Source organism: Schistocerca serialis, chromosome 5 (genome assembly GCF_023864345.2).
Source record: "Schistocerca serialis cubense isolate TAMUIC-IGC-003099 chromosome 5, iqSchSeri2.2, whole genome shotgun sequence".
In the NCBI taxonomy this organism is placed as follows: Eukaryota; Metazoa; Arthropoda; class Insecta; order Orthoptera; family Acrididae; genus Schistocerca; species Schistocerca serialis.
The window spans coordinates 479,330,043-479,345,380 of NC_064642.1; the positions used below are offsets into that span (position 1 = coordinate 479,330,043).

The 15,338-nt window shown below is 41.4% G+C and overlaps 1 protein-coding gene across 1 annotated transcript in view; it reads right to left on the bottom strand.

Moving 5' to 3' along the window:
• Positions 1–15,338, bottom strand: part of LOC126481086 (lachesin-like) — a 539,555-nt gene that overhangs the window by 45,156 nt on the left and 479,061 nt on the right. Inside the window, exon 7 of the mRNA XM_050104587.1 lies at positions 5,229–5,378. Coding sequence (XP_049960544.1) covers positions 5,229–5,378 — 150 coding nt within the window. The remainder of the gene's footprint in view (positions 1–5,228; positions 5,379–15,338) is intronic.

Here is a 15,338-nt window from a genome sequence, read left to right on the forward strand (position 1 = left end):
AGAACGTTACGAAAAGAAGTCGTAATTAATTTTCAGTATTTAATTTCTTGTTAGAACTACGAAATTGCTATTTTTGGATTACATATGTACAAATAGATTTATACGCTCCGCCCTGTTAGACGTCTCATATGTTTCCGCACCCTTACCTTTACAAAATTGCATGCACACGGTTTACATGTCATACTTTACGATTTCCTCTTTTTGACCCCTCGTAATTGATACAATCTTCGTAGCTTCGTTTTAAATGATTGTGGAGATACGACGTTCCTCAACCCGCGTAGCAGGACCGCACAAAGAAGATAAATAGAGCCACTTTTTGGTATTCCACTCTTCCAAAATGCATTATTGGTCAGCAGATGTAATGCGAAGGAGCCCGGCAGTACAAATATACTGCCACCAACAGTAGAAGGGCTCGCTTACGAGAGGTGAGTGACTTCGAACGTTGACTCGTCACTGGGTGTCACATGAATAATAAATCTATCAGGGACATTTCAGTTCTTCTAAAGCTGCCAAAACCGCCTGTTATGGATGTGACTGTGAAGTGGAAAAGCGAAGCAACAACCACAGCAAAAGCAAGACCAAGTAGACCTCATTTACTTACGGGCGGGGGCCATCGAGTATGGTGGATGGTGGTTGAAATCATCGGAAGGAATCACTCGTTGGTTCCAGAGTACCACCAGCTAGCACAGTGTCTGTGCGTAGGTATCAAAGACAATGGGTTGCAATGTGCGAGCAACTTCGCGCAAGCCACACGTTTCTGGAGTCACTGCTAAGCGGCGTCTAGGGTGGTGGAACGAGCGGCCCCATCTGGAGGTAGTATTACTGCAAACCAAATATTTGAGGGAAGAATCAGGCTATACCCTGCGGCAAATGCCTGGAGTCCGTTACTTGCCATCACGTGTAGTACCAACAGTGACTTGCGGAGGAGCTGGGGGGATATTTCTCGTTGGTTATGATGGGTTTCCGTTATTACGCTTAAGAAAACGCTAATTGTGGAACGATACGAATATATTTTACAGCAAAACAGACATAATGTCTTATGGGATAACAGCAATCAGTGATTTTATAATGTTACTTTAAATCCGTCTTGATTGCAAATTTTTTTTATTATTCATATGACCGGTTTCGGTTCATTCAGAACCATCTTCAGATCTGTAAAAAATAATTATACTAGTTTACTATTTTTAATCCTGACAAGTACAGATTTTAGCTTTGACATCTACATATTTTAATTAAATATTTTTAATATAAAAAAGATCTACTGAATACAGTGTGTGCAAATGGAATGTAACAAATGTACCAGACGCCACCTGTCGGTAATAGTGTTATAATTAATATAAATGACGTGCAGTCTGCCAACCAATTTTATGTGACGTAGCATGTGAAAGTTGCTGAATTGGACGGGTTACTCCTGTAACTTAAATATCAGGTACGTTCTGGTACATTTGATGTTGATTAGATAGGATGAAAAAGATTTGCTTTCGTGAAATAGTAAATTAGTATAATTATTTTTACAGATCTGAAGATGGTTCTGAATGAACCGAAACCGGTCATATGAATAATAAAAAAAATTTGCAATCAAGACGGATTTAAAGTAACATATTTTACAGCATTGTGTGCTGCGTACAGCAGAGGAACAATGCGGAGACGATGATTGTATTTGGATGACAATACAACCTGTCATAAAGCTGCATCTGTCTCGCAATTCTTGTCGACAATAACGTTCTCGAAATGGACTGGCCTGCCCAGACTCCTGATCTGAACGCAGCGGAACACATCTGAGATGAGTCGAAGCGTGGACTTCGCTGTAGATCCCAGCGTCCAGCATTACTGCCTTCTCTGGATGAACTGGCTGTCATTCCGCGACGAACAGTAAGACGCTTCATGGAAAGTATCCCCACCATCATAAAGGTGGAGAATGGACTCACCACTTATTAATCTCCACTGACATGTGTCCGGATACTTTTGATTAGATTACTTTCCACCTACAAATGAAGACGTGACATGCAAAACCGAAAATGTCCACTAAATGCAATTATTCACGGTCAAGATGAAAACTTATTTCAGGCATACATATGAATAAAAATGTCATATTACAATGCAGACGCCTTTACTATCTGCCAAAAGACAGTTTATATCAGCAAATCAAATCTACAATGAAAATACTTCTTTAAAAAGTACATATACAGTTAAGGCTAACCTGACATTGACCTTCTTTTTCTGTGCGGATGCACATGTATTGCCCAAAATCTTACGGGACACGGTAAGATTGTCTGCCGCGAGTAATGAATGTAACGGTCAGGGGCACTTCGAATGTAGTGTGTGGACATTAAGTTGGGAATGTGGGTCTCACGAGGAGCGTGCAAGGGATAAGTCCCTGCAGTTGCACTATCCTCTGTGCCCTCGGTGGCTCAGCGGACAGCCGGCACGGTAGCTCAGCGCGTTCGGTCAGAGAGCTGGCTGGTGTCTGTAATAAAAATCTGAGTGAAAGGATCAACAACGAACTACACCGGATGTCACGTGACGTCCGCTGCCACCAAATACAACGAACAATACCAAACAAAGTGCCAAAAAAAAAAAGATGGATAGATCGTTTGCCTTGTAAGCAGGAGATCCCGGGTTCGAGTCTCGATCGGGGCACACATTTTCAACTGTCCCCGTTGATGTATATCAACGCCTGTCGGCAGCGTAGGGTTTTGATTTAATTATCATTGCATTTAAATATGGACACGCTCTCATTTGCACGAACTATTAGGACATGTTTGGGTTTGAATGATTTTCAAAAGCAGGAATCTTGTATCTTTTTTCAAAATACCTTACGTCTTATTGTATAACACTTGCTATAATATATCGTATTATATATTTGTAACGATTCTGTATGCCATATCACGGAAGAAATTATAAATGGGCAACTGTAAGTTGACATTCCTTTTCAGTGCATTACCGAGAATTCTGATTTTATTGTTGCTTCACAATTATCTAAGATATTGTCCAGTACTATGATGCAACTATGGCATTACCTATAATTAGAAAGATTCCTTGAGGTAAGTGTTACATGTAAATAATTAAACCAGAATCATCCCCTAATCAATCACAACCAATTTCCTTTACCTCTCTGTTGAACGACATGCGTATACCGTCAATAACTGATGTGTATCAAGTTAAGTCCTCTTGACTTCGCCAGTTTTCTCCTAAAATAGGCAACAGGAAACCATCAACATCTTTCTGCTTGCCATCTGACATTAGATGGCTGAGAATTACTTCAGCCTGTAGAATGTAGTTGCCTCCATATCAATAGAATCAATATAACTGTTTTCCATAGCTTCGTACGTGTATGTGAAAATTCGATTCGTTTCACTTATGTGATCTAAATTTGGTAAGCAGTTAAATAGGCGTGATTTCAGTCTTTCTCGGCTTATTCCACCGATGAATTGTTTTCGGGTTATCAGTCGAGTGGTGGCGTCGTCTTGTCGCAATGTTTCAATGAGTTTCGTCTTCTGGCGAAGTCACCAGAATATGATGGGTACGAAACTCATTAAAACGTTGCGACAAGACGATGCCACCACTCGGCTCATAATCGGAGAAGAATTCAACAGTTAGATAGGGATTACACCTCTATCGCTCTCCAATCTTCACCAAGGTTTCTTACTTTACCCACTCTCTAGCAGACCTCATTATATTCCTCTTTTACTACAATTGTTGTCCTTTTTCGTAATAAATTTCTCTATACCAAAAACGCGGTCAGCAGGGAACGGTGTCCACTTAATTATTTACATTAGCACTATACAGTATTATTAGGAATGAATATACAAGCACAAACTGATGCTAACAATCACTTTTCGCTGAAAAATTTGGCCGTGACTGGAATGTAAATCACGTGACAGGAATCAGCGTCTCCTAACGCCAGTAATGGACTAGTTCTTATTTGCATGAAGTGTATATGTTGACAGGTTTGTGTTTGCTTTGAGCCCTGTCTTTTCTTAGGTCTTTATCATGGACCACGTTCGAATTCTTTAAAATTACGTGATAGATTTGGATTCTCCTTATCCTATGTGCGCCATTCCATTTGTTAAATTGTCCTCTTTTTCAACTGTGGATATGTTCGGAATTGCGTGTCAACTCCTCAAATGTAATAATATTTTCCGACGAAGCAGTTTCGCAAGAAGAAGTCACGTACCGATATGAACTTCAACATAATTGTTTTTCTTTTATCGAATGATGTCTCAGCAGTTCCCTCTTTCTCTGCTGTCACAGCACTGTAGATGAGCGGAGGTGAACGATAATGGAACCTCCGATTTGCTCGCCATTTAACTTCATCTACTAAACACCCATACTGCAGTGAAATGTTGCATGTCCTCTCCCGCCCCCTCTACTCCACCCAATATCCCCCTCCGCTTGCTCACGCCACACTCCTATTCCTCAGCGACACAATAACGCCTTTCGTAGTAAAGGAGGTATAGGGGGAGAGCGTATTGCTCCGAACTGGCCGGGTAACCGGGTTCGCTGACAAACTCTTCATCAGATATAGCTTTTCATTTGCAAGGAAGAATACTTTCCACGAAGAACATCAAATTATTTTTTACAGAATTCTGTGCCATCTGTATCGTAACTCGATTTTTTTCTTAATAGTGTGGGCTCACTATCATAACGTTTGTTTTCTGCCACTCTACTCACAGATGATTTGGGAGGGGGGGGGGGGGGAGATGGGGGGAGGTTGACGTAATGTACCGGCTCTTCTCTGTCTCATTCACCTACTGGAGTACACATCCTCCCCATTATTAAATGTATACACATTTCCATAATCATAATCATTTTATTGTGACCTTACATTTCAGCCGAGAGTCCATAGTTTGTAATTACTATCATATATACATTCACGAAGAGACATAAAATGCGTGGCTGTGTCCAATGGTTACTACCAGTATACACGCATTCAGAACTATTAGTTTATTGTAATTTTGTGTGTCATGTTAGTAACGATATTTGTTGAATAAACCATTCTTCCCGCAATTTGTCTTCAGAAGGATAAATTGGGAAAGGAAAGGGAGAGAGCAGTCGAAACGTACTGCCAACAACGTCTTCACTGTGAGAAAGCCGTAGATAGTGTGTCGATGTCAATGCAATGATCACCGCTTTCACCGTTTATACTGCAAGGAGGTTGGAACCTTAACGTAAGCATCTCATTACGCTGTAATGGTACTACGCTACTTCCGCTGCGCTGTACGTACTGTAAATCCTGACTGTGCCCTCGGCGTCGCCGAGGGAGTTCTTGGAGACGCACTTGTAGTGGCCAAAGTCCGCCATGCTCATGACGCGTATCGTCAGCCTCATGTGCACCCGGTATGCGTCTTCTTCCAGCATGGGTTCGTACTTGCTTCCTGTTGGCAGACAAAATAATCAGCGATAACACAATCAGTTTACGATAACTAGCACTATTCATTTACAGGATCACATGTCAGACATCATGGGAGCGACTTTCAATTAGTAATGCAACACTTATTTTCTCGGCCACTTTCCGTTGAAAAAATGCTGAATTGGTTTTGGGACATCGCAGAGTTTCCTTCCTTCTACCTCTATAGTTTCATGAAGTTCCGATAGTTCGGACGCTATACTTAGTCTTCAAAATGGCGTCTGTAGCGGAGATGTGTTCCAAGGAAAGAGCTGTCATGCAGTTTGTTTTGGTTGAAAACCAAAGCATCTCTGATGTACATAGGCGCTTGCGGTATGTCTTCTGAGGCTTGGCAATGATCAAAAGCACGACGAGTCGTTGGGTGAGAAGTGTGTCATCGACGCAACAATGTCACGCAAACCTGTCCGTTCTCCCTCATGTCGGCCGCCACACATAGCTGTGACTCTTGCAATGCTGGAGCGCGCGAACACTTTCATTAGAGGCGATCGTCGGATTACAGTCAAACACATTGCTGTACGACTTGACGTCTCTGTTGGAAGCGCTGACAAACTCTTCCATGAGTTGGGGTGTGTGACTGCTGGATTTCTCGCCGCCTAACAGAAGACCATAAAGAGCAACGAAGGACGTCTCTGTGGAATTTCTTGTGCGTTACGAGGCTGGCCGTGAAAATTTTCTTTCGAACATCGTCACAGGCGATTAAAAATAGGTTTATCACTTCTAACCGAAAACAAAACGGCAATCCTTGGAGTAGCGCAACGCAACCTCTCCTCCGAAGAAAAACTTCAGAGTCTTGGCGGCACTCTTGTGGGACTCTGAACGAGTTATTCTGTTTGATATCCTTCCTCCCGGTGCAACGATCAATTCTGAAGTGTACTATGCTGCCCTCAAGAAAGTGAAGAAACGACTTCAGCGTGTTCGTCGTCACAAAAACGCAAACTAACTTCTTCTGCATGACATAGCAAGTCCTCAAATGAGTCTGCGCACCCTGGAGGAGCTGACATAACTTTGGTGGACTGTTCTTCTTCACTCACCTCACATCCCGGGACTCACGCCTTCCGAAGCACTCCGCGGGAAGCAGCACGTGCGTGACGGAGAGATTATATGCAGCAAGACGTTGGTTCCGACGTTCCCCAGTAGAGTGGTACCATGCGGGTGAAAAGACCCTCCCAGTATGGTGGCCTAAGGTCGTCGCATTGAAAGGAGATTATGTGGAACAATAGAGTTCTGTAGTCGTAAAAGTGTGGAATAGTATGCTGTCTTGGAATCCTGAATAAAACCCACCTGCTTTCAGAAAAAAATGAGATGCGTTACTCATTGAATGCCCCTCATAGACTCTTTCACACAATTTGGTAACAGATTGCTTATACCAAAACAGGAAAAATTGTGTTAGCGTACGTATGAAAATTATTCATGTAATTTATTAGTAAAAGAACATTTATCAAAGTTCTCCAGTCAGAGATTCACAACCAGTTATAACTATCCGGCTCTTGTTTCTACATTTACATGCATGCTCTGAAATTTTTCAGTAGATTAAAAACGTCATGGCACGGTTCAGGCTAGAAAGTAGCAGAAGTTTAAAATTAATATGTATTCTAGTCCACACTGCATCCAGCACGTCTTACAGGAGCTGTCAACAAAGTCTTTAGGCAGATATTATGTTCCCTAAATGTCACAAAATGTGATAGCAAAAATTAGTCACAATGTTCGTATTATAGTTCCCCCCATAACGTGAATTATACGGTATCAGCTGTTAGAACGACAACAGTGGTGTTGGTTATGCATGATTGCGCATGTAACACTTCCGTTCGCCTTGATATAACTTTGTTATGAACAAAAATAGCACCTAGCATCACTATTATCTCGAAATCTTGTACACATTCTAGTCAATTTCAATTTAACCGCCTCCGTAACCGAGATCGCTAATGCACGCTTATGCTGTGCCGATCGAATCGGAAGTGGGCGGTTTGTATCTTGAATTAAATTCCCACTGACAGTATCTGGCCGGAAAGTGGAGAAGAGGTGATGGCTTAAAGTTACAGCTCACCAATGTGCGTGCCTATGTGCTGAATTAAATTCCAAACCTCTCCGCATTGCCTCAGGAAATGAGGACACTGCTGATGGAGTTCCTTCAGTCTGATGGGATCCTCCTGGTGCTATGCAACAACGGTAGGCTATGTGCCGGCACTGGGTTTCACCCTCTCTCTTTTCTCAGCTTCTCATCTCACAGAACACAACAACAACACTACACTACACAGCCATTCACCACACTCACCTACACTCTGCAAATACACATACGACATAACTCTCACATATCTCCAAGGACTGCAGTGGATAATGTTTGCGGAAAAGACCACCCTTTCCGACAGACAGCTCAACCCATCTCATGGAATTTCCCAGCTAACAATGCCATACGAAGTCCAGGTATAAACTTCCCAGCTGTAATACAACAAAGAGGAGAGAGTGTAATTAGATTCCTAAAATTAGGGTTAGCCTAGCAGCACGAATCCTTCCTAGTGCTTAGAAGACTGTGAGAGGCGTATTCATTCCGGAGCCAGGAATTATTAATCAGTTGAAGGCTAAGGATATGAGAGCGATCAATGTGTTCTCCTTTCTTCTCAAGACATAAGGCGAACTGATTAATGGGGACGTTAGGCAAAAGAGAATAACTGAGGGTCCTCTACATGTAAACCAACAGGCATATCAACCAGGCAACTCATATGAACCAGCACATGCTGAGAAGGTGGAGAAAAATATACACTTTCAGGATACAGCTCTCTGCATCTTTCTGGATGTCGAGGAGGCTTTTGGCTATATGACCTTCGAGTCGATGGTTAGAGCTGCGGAACAGAAGAGCATATGAAGGTGGATTGATACCATACTAACAAGGGGAGGCCGCCAATTGTGAAATTCAGATTCGATTCATACTGCGCATAATAAAAGCTCATGGCCAGAGGTGTAATGTGGCAAAGCACCAAGATGCACTTCTCAGCCGTTGTCGAGAAAATCGACAGTTAAAATAAACCGTTGCGGTGAAATACTCTCTGCGATTAATAGTTTTCTACAGCGTCGTGGCGCAGTGGTAAGGGCTCGGGTTCGTAATCCGAAGCTCACCGGATCGAATCTCGCGCTATGCAATTTTTTTTATTATTTGTTATTTGTAGTTGAAATGTATACACACACACACACACACACACACACACACACACACACACATATATATATATATATATATATATATATATATATATATATACATAACACACACATATATATATATATATATATATATATATATATATATATATATATATCATTCCCGGCAATCAGTTCCAACAATTATGCATATAATAAGTTGTTGGAAGTCGCTTGTCGTGGAAAAACTGGCGACTTCGTACATCATTATGTATTCGGCAAACAAAGTTGTATTTCACAAATGTTATTGATTGTCTTCATAATGTTAACCACGTATAGTTAACGGAAGACGTAGAAACGGTATTCCGAAACGAATACGTATAGCGTAAGTCAAACGTTCGAATTAGAATAGAAACCCCACGAACACAAAATTGCTGTGGCTTGTATGAAATATAAACGCCGTTACTCGCTCGTTACACTTGAAGGACAGATGTTGAATGGGCCGAAACGAGCCGCCGCATAACAGCGTAGATGCCTGCTAACTTCGAAAGAAGGTAGATGCGGTCCTCAGCGCAACGTATAACATCGTCGAAAATCAGTGCGGACGTGAGAGCTTTGGTACACTATGTTAAACAAACGGAAAAATGGAGGCGGTACAATTGGAGAGTGATCCGCCTTCACCAACATGCATAAGCAATTCATTAATAGTCCATATATATATATATATATATATATATATATATATATATATATATATATATATATATATTTGAATTACAAAAAACTAATAATGAAAAAAAGTTGCATGGCACGAGATTCGATCCAGCAACCTTCAGACTACGAACCCGAGCGCTTACCGCTGCGCCACGACGCTATATAAAATTATTAATCGTAGAGAGTATTTCGCCGCAACGGTTTCTTTTAACTGTCGATTTTCTTGACAACGGCTGAGAAGTGCATCTTGGTGCTTTGCCACATTACACCTCTGGCCATGAGCTTTTATTATGCGCAGTATGAATCGAATCTGAATTTCACAATTGGCAGCCTCCCCTTGTAAGTAGAAGAAAGGTAGAATCCACCATGATGAATTAGAAAATAGTGATCAACACTACCGGAGGGAGGGGGGGGCAGTCGGCGTGGAGGGATCCTGATCACATTACTGTGAAAACCAGTTGTAAATGAACTCATTGAAGGGTTAAATAGTAGAGGATACTTTTGTCAAGAATACGCAGCCGAATTAGTCATATTAATACTTGACAAAACTGTCACAGACCATAAAGGGGCATAAAACCGATTTAAGAGTTGGCCGCCAGAAAACTGTATTATTTACGAGGAAGCATATCCACCGGACTTACTGGTATTTAAAGCTCCTCGACGATGGTCTACCAATACAGGGGGTAGTGAGGTATCTAGGGGTAACCCTGGCTGGCTCTGAGCACTATGGAACTTAACTTCTGTGGTCATCAGTCCCCTAGAACTTAGAACTACTTAAACCTAACTAACCTAAGGACATCACACACATCCATTCCCGAGGCAGGATTCGAACCTGCGACCGTAGCAGTCGCGCGGTTCCGGACTGAGCGCCTTAACCGCGAGACCACCGCGGCCGGCGGGTAACCCTGGATGTGAAATTATCACGAATCTCTCGCATAATGAATTTATTTCCCAATGCGAAAGATACTCTTAAGAACTTATGGTAAAACTAGGGTCAAGGCCCCAGGAGTATGCATTGGAAATACACCGCTGTAATAATACCTTCGATAATTTATGGGACTCAATTATGGCGAAACAAAGTAGAACAGAAAGTGGCTGCAATGGAGCTTAGCTACAACAAGTGGAATAAGGAGCATAACCACTACTGGGGTGGAGACCATGCCCGCATTACACCTTTGAATTACAATGGAGGCAGCGGCACGGGCATACAGGTCACAAACTGTAAATAACTAAATACCTTTAGCATATCCAGAATTCTTACATAAATCTAGTAAATCTGGTAAATATAGCTATGGTCGGCGACATGTAGGCTGACCGTCCAATAACTTCCAACTGCTTTAATAAACCCTTCAATATCCAGGCGGATATATCCGCTATCAGAGGAGAATTTGTGTAGGTGCTAAAGGGATCGTAGCATCTACGTTTACTCAGACAGCAAGCCGCTTTGCCCTTTCAGCCCATGCAGTGATGTCAAAGTTTGTTGCAGACTGCAGTGGAGCCCTTGTGAGGGGAAGTGGAAGGAGCAGGGTAGCTGCTGTAGGTCCCTGGTCACTCTGAAATTTGTGACACTGATTAAGCTGATAGGCTGGCTAGGATAGGCACGGCGATTCCATTGGACCGAAACCTGCCCTAACCATCACTAAGAAGATGGAAGACTCAAAACTTCGTAGCTGTAACAGAAGGCAGAGCGTAAAATATTGGACTAAGATCCAAAAATAAAAATCTGGCAAGCTAATGATGCCAAAGCCATGTTTCAAGAGAAGTTCGGTAAGACTGAACTGGATACAGGTTAAACTCATGGGATGATTCATGACTGGCCATGGGAATCTTGGGAAACACCTCCATGCAGAGGGTGAAGTGTAAGAAACTCGTAAGTACGGCGAGGAGGACAAACCCACACCACACCTAATCTTCCAATGCGGAGCGCTGGAGGGCTAAAGACACAGAGTATTCTGGTCATTAAATCATGAAGAAATCATTTCTAATAAGGAGGCAGGAAAGGTCTCCTACTGCTCTTTAAGGACACCTGTTTGCTTGACTATAATCACAGGGGCGGAACCGCACAATTCGGTTTCAGTGAGGGCAATAATGGGCAAGACTAATGTTGATTTGCCTCCCTGCACTAATCAAATGCATCAAATTAATGCCGTAGGACTTCTATATTATTTGGACAAAACTAAGGACCAGGATTATGACAATTCATATGTGAATGGCGGAAACTATTTAGACATGACTACTTAATAGGCGACAACATCAATAAAATCATATTTCGGCAAAACAAAATACCATACTGTGTGCCATACTAGGAGTATTTACCTGATCAAAACCTTATACTAACTTTAATTGATTTAACTGTCTGCCAGCTAGGCAGCAAGTGCATTATCAGTCTGTCGATTTTTGGCAGCCAGCACGGTTACAGTCCAAAAATAACTACTATTCTCACGTTCTTCACATCTCAATAATTTGGGCTATTACCGATTGGGTCATCAAAAGTTTATTCAGCAGACACTGGTAATTCAAGGAACTTGTCATCGAAACCTACGAAACCATTTGACACCGTTTGTTTTCAAGGGGTAGGAATAGTCATGATACCGCTAGAGAATGCGTTTCTAGAAGCAAGATGAGCACAACAACTGTACGAATTTCAGACTTGAGAACCTTTCGGAATGTTCTTCCATTAGTAATAGAGAAACAAAAGGTTCGCAAATGAACTTCTTACTGCTTTGGTTTTAGGAATTAGTACTAATATTAGAAAACGTGTGTCTAGTACAACTAGCATATTGTATGTACCGGAGAAAGCAGACTAAAAGTTCAGGGACGTCAATTAGCCACTGGAATATTCCTCTATGTGGAAGCAAGGGCAGCTAAGAGGATGTTGTTGTTGTTGTTGTGGTCTTCAGTCCTGAGACTGGTTTGATGCAGCTCTCCATGCTACTCTATCCTGTGCAAGCTTTTTCATCTCCCAGTACCTACTGCAACCTACATCCTTCTGAATCTGCTTAGTGTATTCATCTCTTGGTCTCCCTCTACGATTTTTACCCTCCACGCTGCCCTCCAATACTAAATTGGTGATCCCTTGATGCCTCAGAACATGTCCTACCAACCGATCCCTTCTTCTGGTCAAGTTGTGCCACAAACTTCTCTTCTCCCCAATCCTATTCAATACTTCCTCATTAGTTATGTGATCTACCCATCTAATCTTCAGCATTCTTCTGTAGCACCACATTTCGAAAGCTTCTATTCTCTTCTTGTCCAAACTATTTATCGTCCATGTTTCACTTCCATACATGGCTACACTCCATACGAATACCTTCAGAAATGACTTCCTGACACTTAAATCAATACTGGATGTTAACAAATTTCTCTTCTTCAGAAACGCTTTCCTTGCCATTGCCAGCCTACATTTTATATCCTCTCTACTTCGACCATCATCAGTTATTTTGCTCCCCAAATAGCAAAACTCCTTTACTACTTTAAGTGCCTCATTTCCTAATCTAATTCCCTCAGCATCACCCGACTTAATTAGAGTACATTCCATTATCCTTGTTTTGCTTTTGTTGATGTTCATCTTATATCCTCCTTTCAAGACACTGTCCATTCCATTCAACTGCTCTTCCAAGTCCTTTGCTGTCTCTGACAGAATTACAATGTCATCGGCGAACCTCAAAGTTTTTATTTCTTCTCCATGAATTTTAATACCTACTCCGAATTTTTCTTTTGTTTCCTTTACTGCTTGCTCAATATACAGATTGAACAACATCGGGGAGAGGCTACAACCCTGTCTTACTCCCTTCCCAACCACTGCTTCCCTTTCATGTCCCTCGACTCTTATAACTGCCATCTGGTTTCTGTACAAATTGTAAATAACCTTTCGCTCCCTGTATTTTACCCCTGCCACCTTTAGAATTTATTTTTGAGTCAGGACTGCCAGTTTTTATAGTGTTTGCTGCTCTAATTCGCACCACAAATTTTGTCGTTGAAATAATCACTATGAGACAGCATACTAATAATGAAGAAAGGGAGCTAATGGTTCCCAGTGACTAAATCCTTTACCACTCATCCAACTTTATCACTGTCAGTTAACTCATGTCGTGTATAACTCGATGTACTTGGGTTTCAGCAGATAAGTTGTTTTTCTTTTCCATGTTCATTTTGCGCAACCACTACTACGATTCCATTTCATATTTTGTTACTTGACAAAAGAGAGTCATCTCGTAATAAAATTGAAGTTAAAAAAAACTGCTATTTGTTGCTGTGATATCTACACGTTTTCTAGAGCGTTGCTACTAATTTAACAAGAAGTCAGTGATACTTGTGGGAGATCATATGCAGGAAAGTGTTGGTATTAGGTTTATGATTAACAGAATTAGGGGTAGCTGCAGTGTCGAAGAGAGAGGGATCCTTAACACTTTGACGTGTGGTGCATTAAATTACTTTACTGAGACATCAGACACCGCACTGGAGTCGACAGCAGAATGAGGAAACACGCGATTGCTGCGCGTCTGATGACGGCCAGATTATGTACGGGTGATTCATAAAACACTACATCTCTGTGGTCGTGAAACGTGAAGGGTGTAACGTGGGCACCTCCATTCAAGGAAATTCGCCGCTGTCAGTCCCTACAACCGCAGGTAGCAACGTGTTGATGAAAGTTGTCGTCGGTGATTGTGATTGTCTCTGACTGTAACTGCAGAAAATTATTCGCCAATCTAGTGTTGCACAATCATAGCCGGCGAAATCATATCCAGAACGACGTCCTCGATACACACTCTACACGTGCACATGCTCATTTCATGTCAATGGTCACAGGGATTAGACAGCCACAGAAATACCGTAACAGGTGGCTCGATGAACGGGAAAAGTTTGCTTGGACCGACGAGATGCAGTACATCTCGGTATAATAGCACTTCGAGTATAATGTAAGGCTATGGATACACTTGCCAGTAGGACATAAATGGTATGAGTGTTTTCTAGTTATATCTCGTGAAATTTTATACTAGAAGAAATGATAGGTCTCTCATCGATTCTCACAGGCTAATGATGTTGTGTCCCACTGTCCGATCAGGTAAGGCAGTTTTCTCCCGCCTGTATCAGCAAACAGGCGACCCATGCCCTCAGGTCAGTAATACATTACACTATTTCCTGTGAGCTGTCAGAAAATATCGAGGGACATTCTAATAACATTGCTCGTGTGGCTCTCAACGTCTGTCCTACAGAACAAATCTGGACCGTCACAAAACGAGAGTATGCTCTTCTTGGATTGAATTAAGTCCTAATTTCCGAGCGTTTTTGGCTCGTGAATATGTGTAGCAGTGTGAATTTCACATTAAAAGGTCGTCAAAATTTACACAATTTTTTGAATGGTATTGATATTTTATTTTTTGGTACAAAACGTTAAAAATATATATATGGATTTTCTGAGTTTCTGGGTTTATCTATTGTTCCTGCCTTACCCATTCTGAGGTGAGGATGTAAGAGATGTCAGCTTATCTACTACGTGAAAGTCATATTTAGAAAATGATGTCAGAGGCCAACAAATGACCGGCATAAAATGTGGTATAGATTCTCGGTAGCAATGATAGTTTTGCAGAGGAGGGAGTAATATAATTATATGAAATAAATATATATGATGTCACCGAATTTAAATAATATTCATTTTCGAAACAAAATAGTTTTATAATTATCACATATTGGGTGGAAAAAGACGAAATACGTAAATGAAATTCCGCTTCGTAGAATTATATAATACCCATTAGCTTGCAATTGTTTCACCGATAAGCAACACAATGAGTACTATGAATTGTGTGCACAGACTGTTGTACACACATTTAAAGATTAATATTCTATCATTTTTGAGACCATATATATATGATGAAAAAAGTCATTAAATTTGTAAAATTCATTGTTGATTCCTGGTCAAGCGACGCGTTAGACACCTTACACTAAGCTCAGTTGGTTCTTTTTCACCTCCATCATTACGAACGAGACAAGGTGGAATAATGTTACTACCCAGCCTTCACCTCATTTTACCTTCATGATAACCTGTATTTGCGTCATTGCACTGTCCTTGCCTTTTATCTCA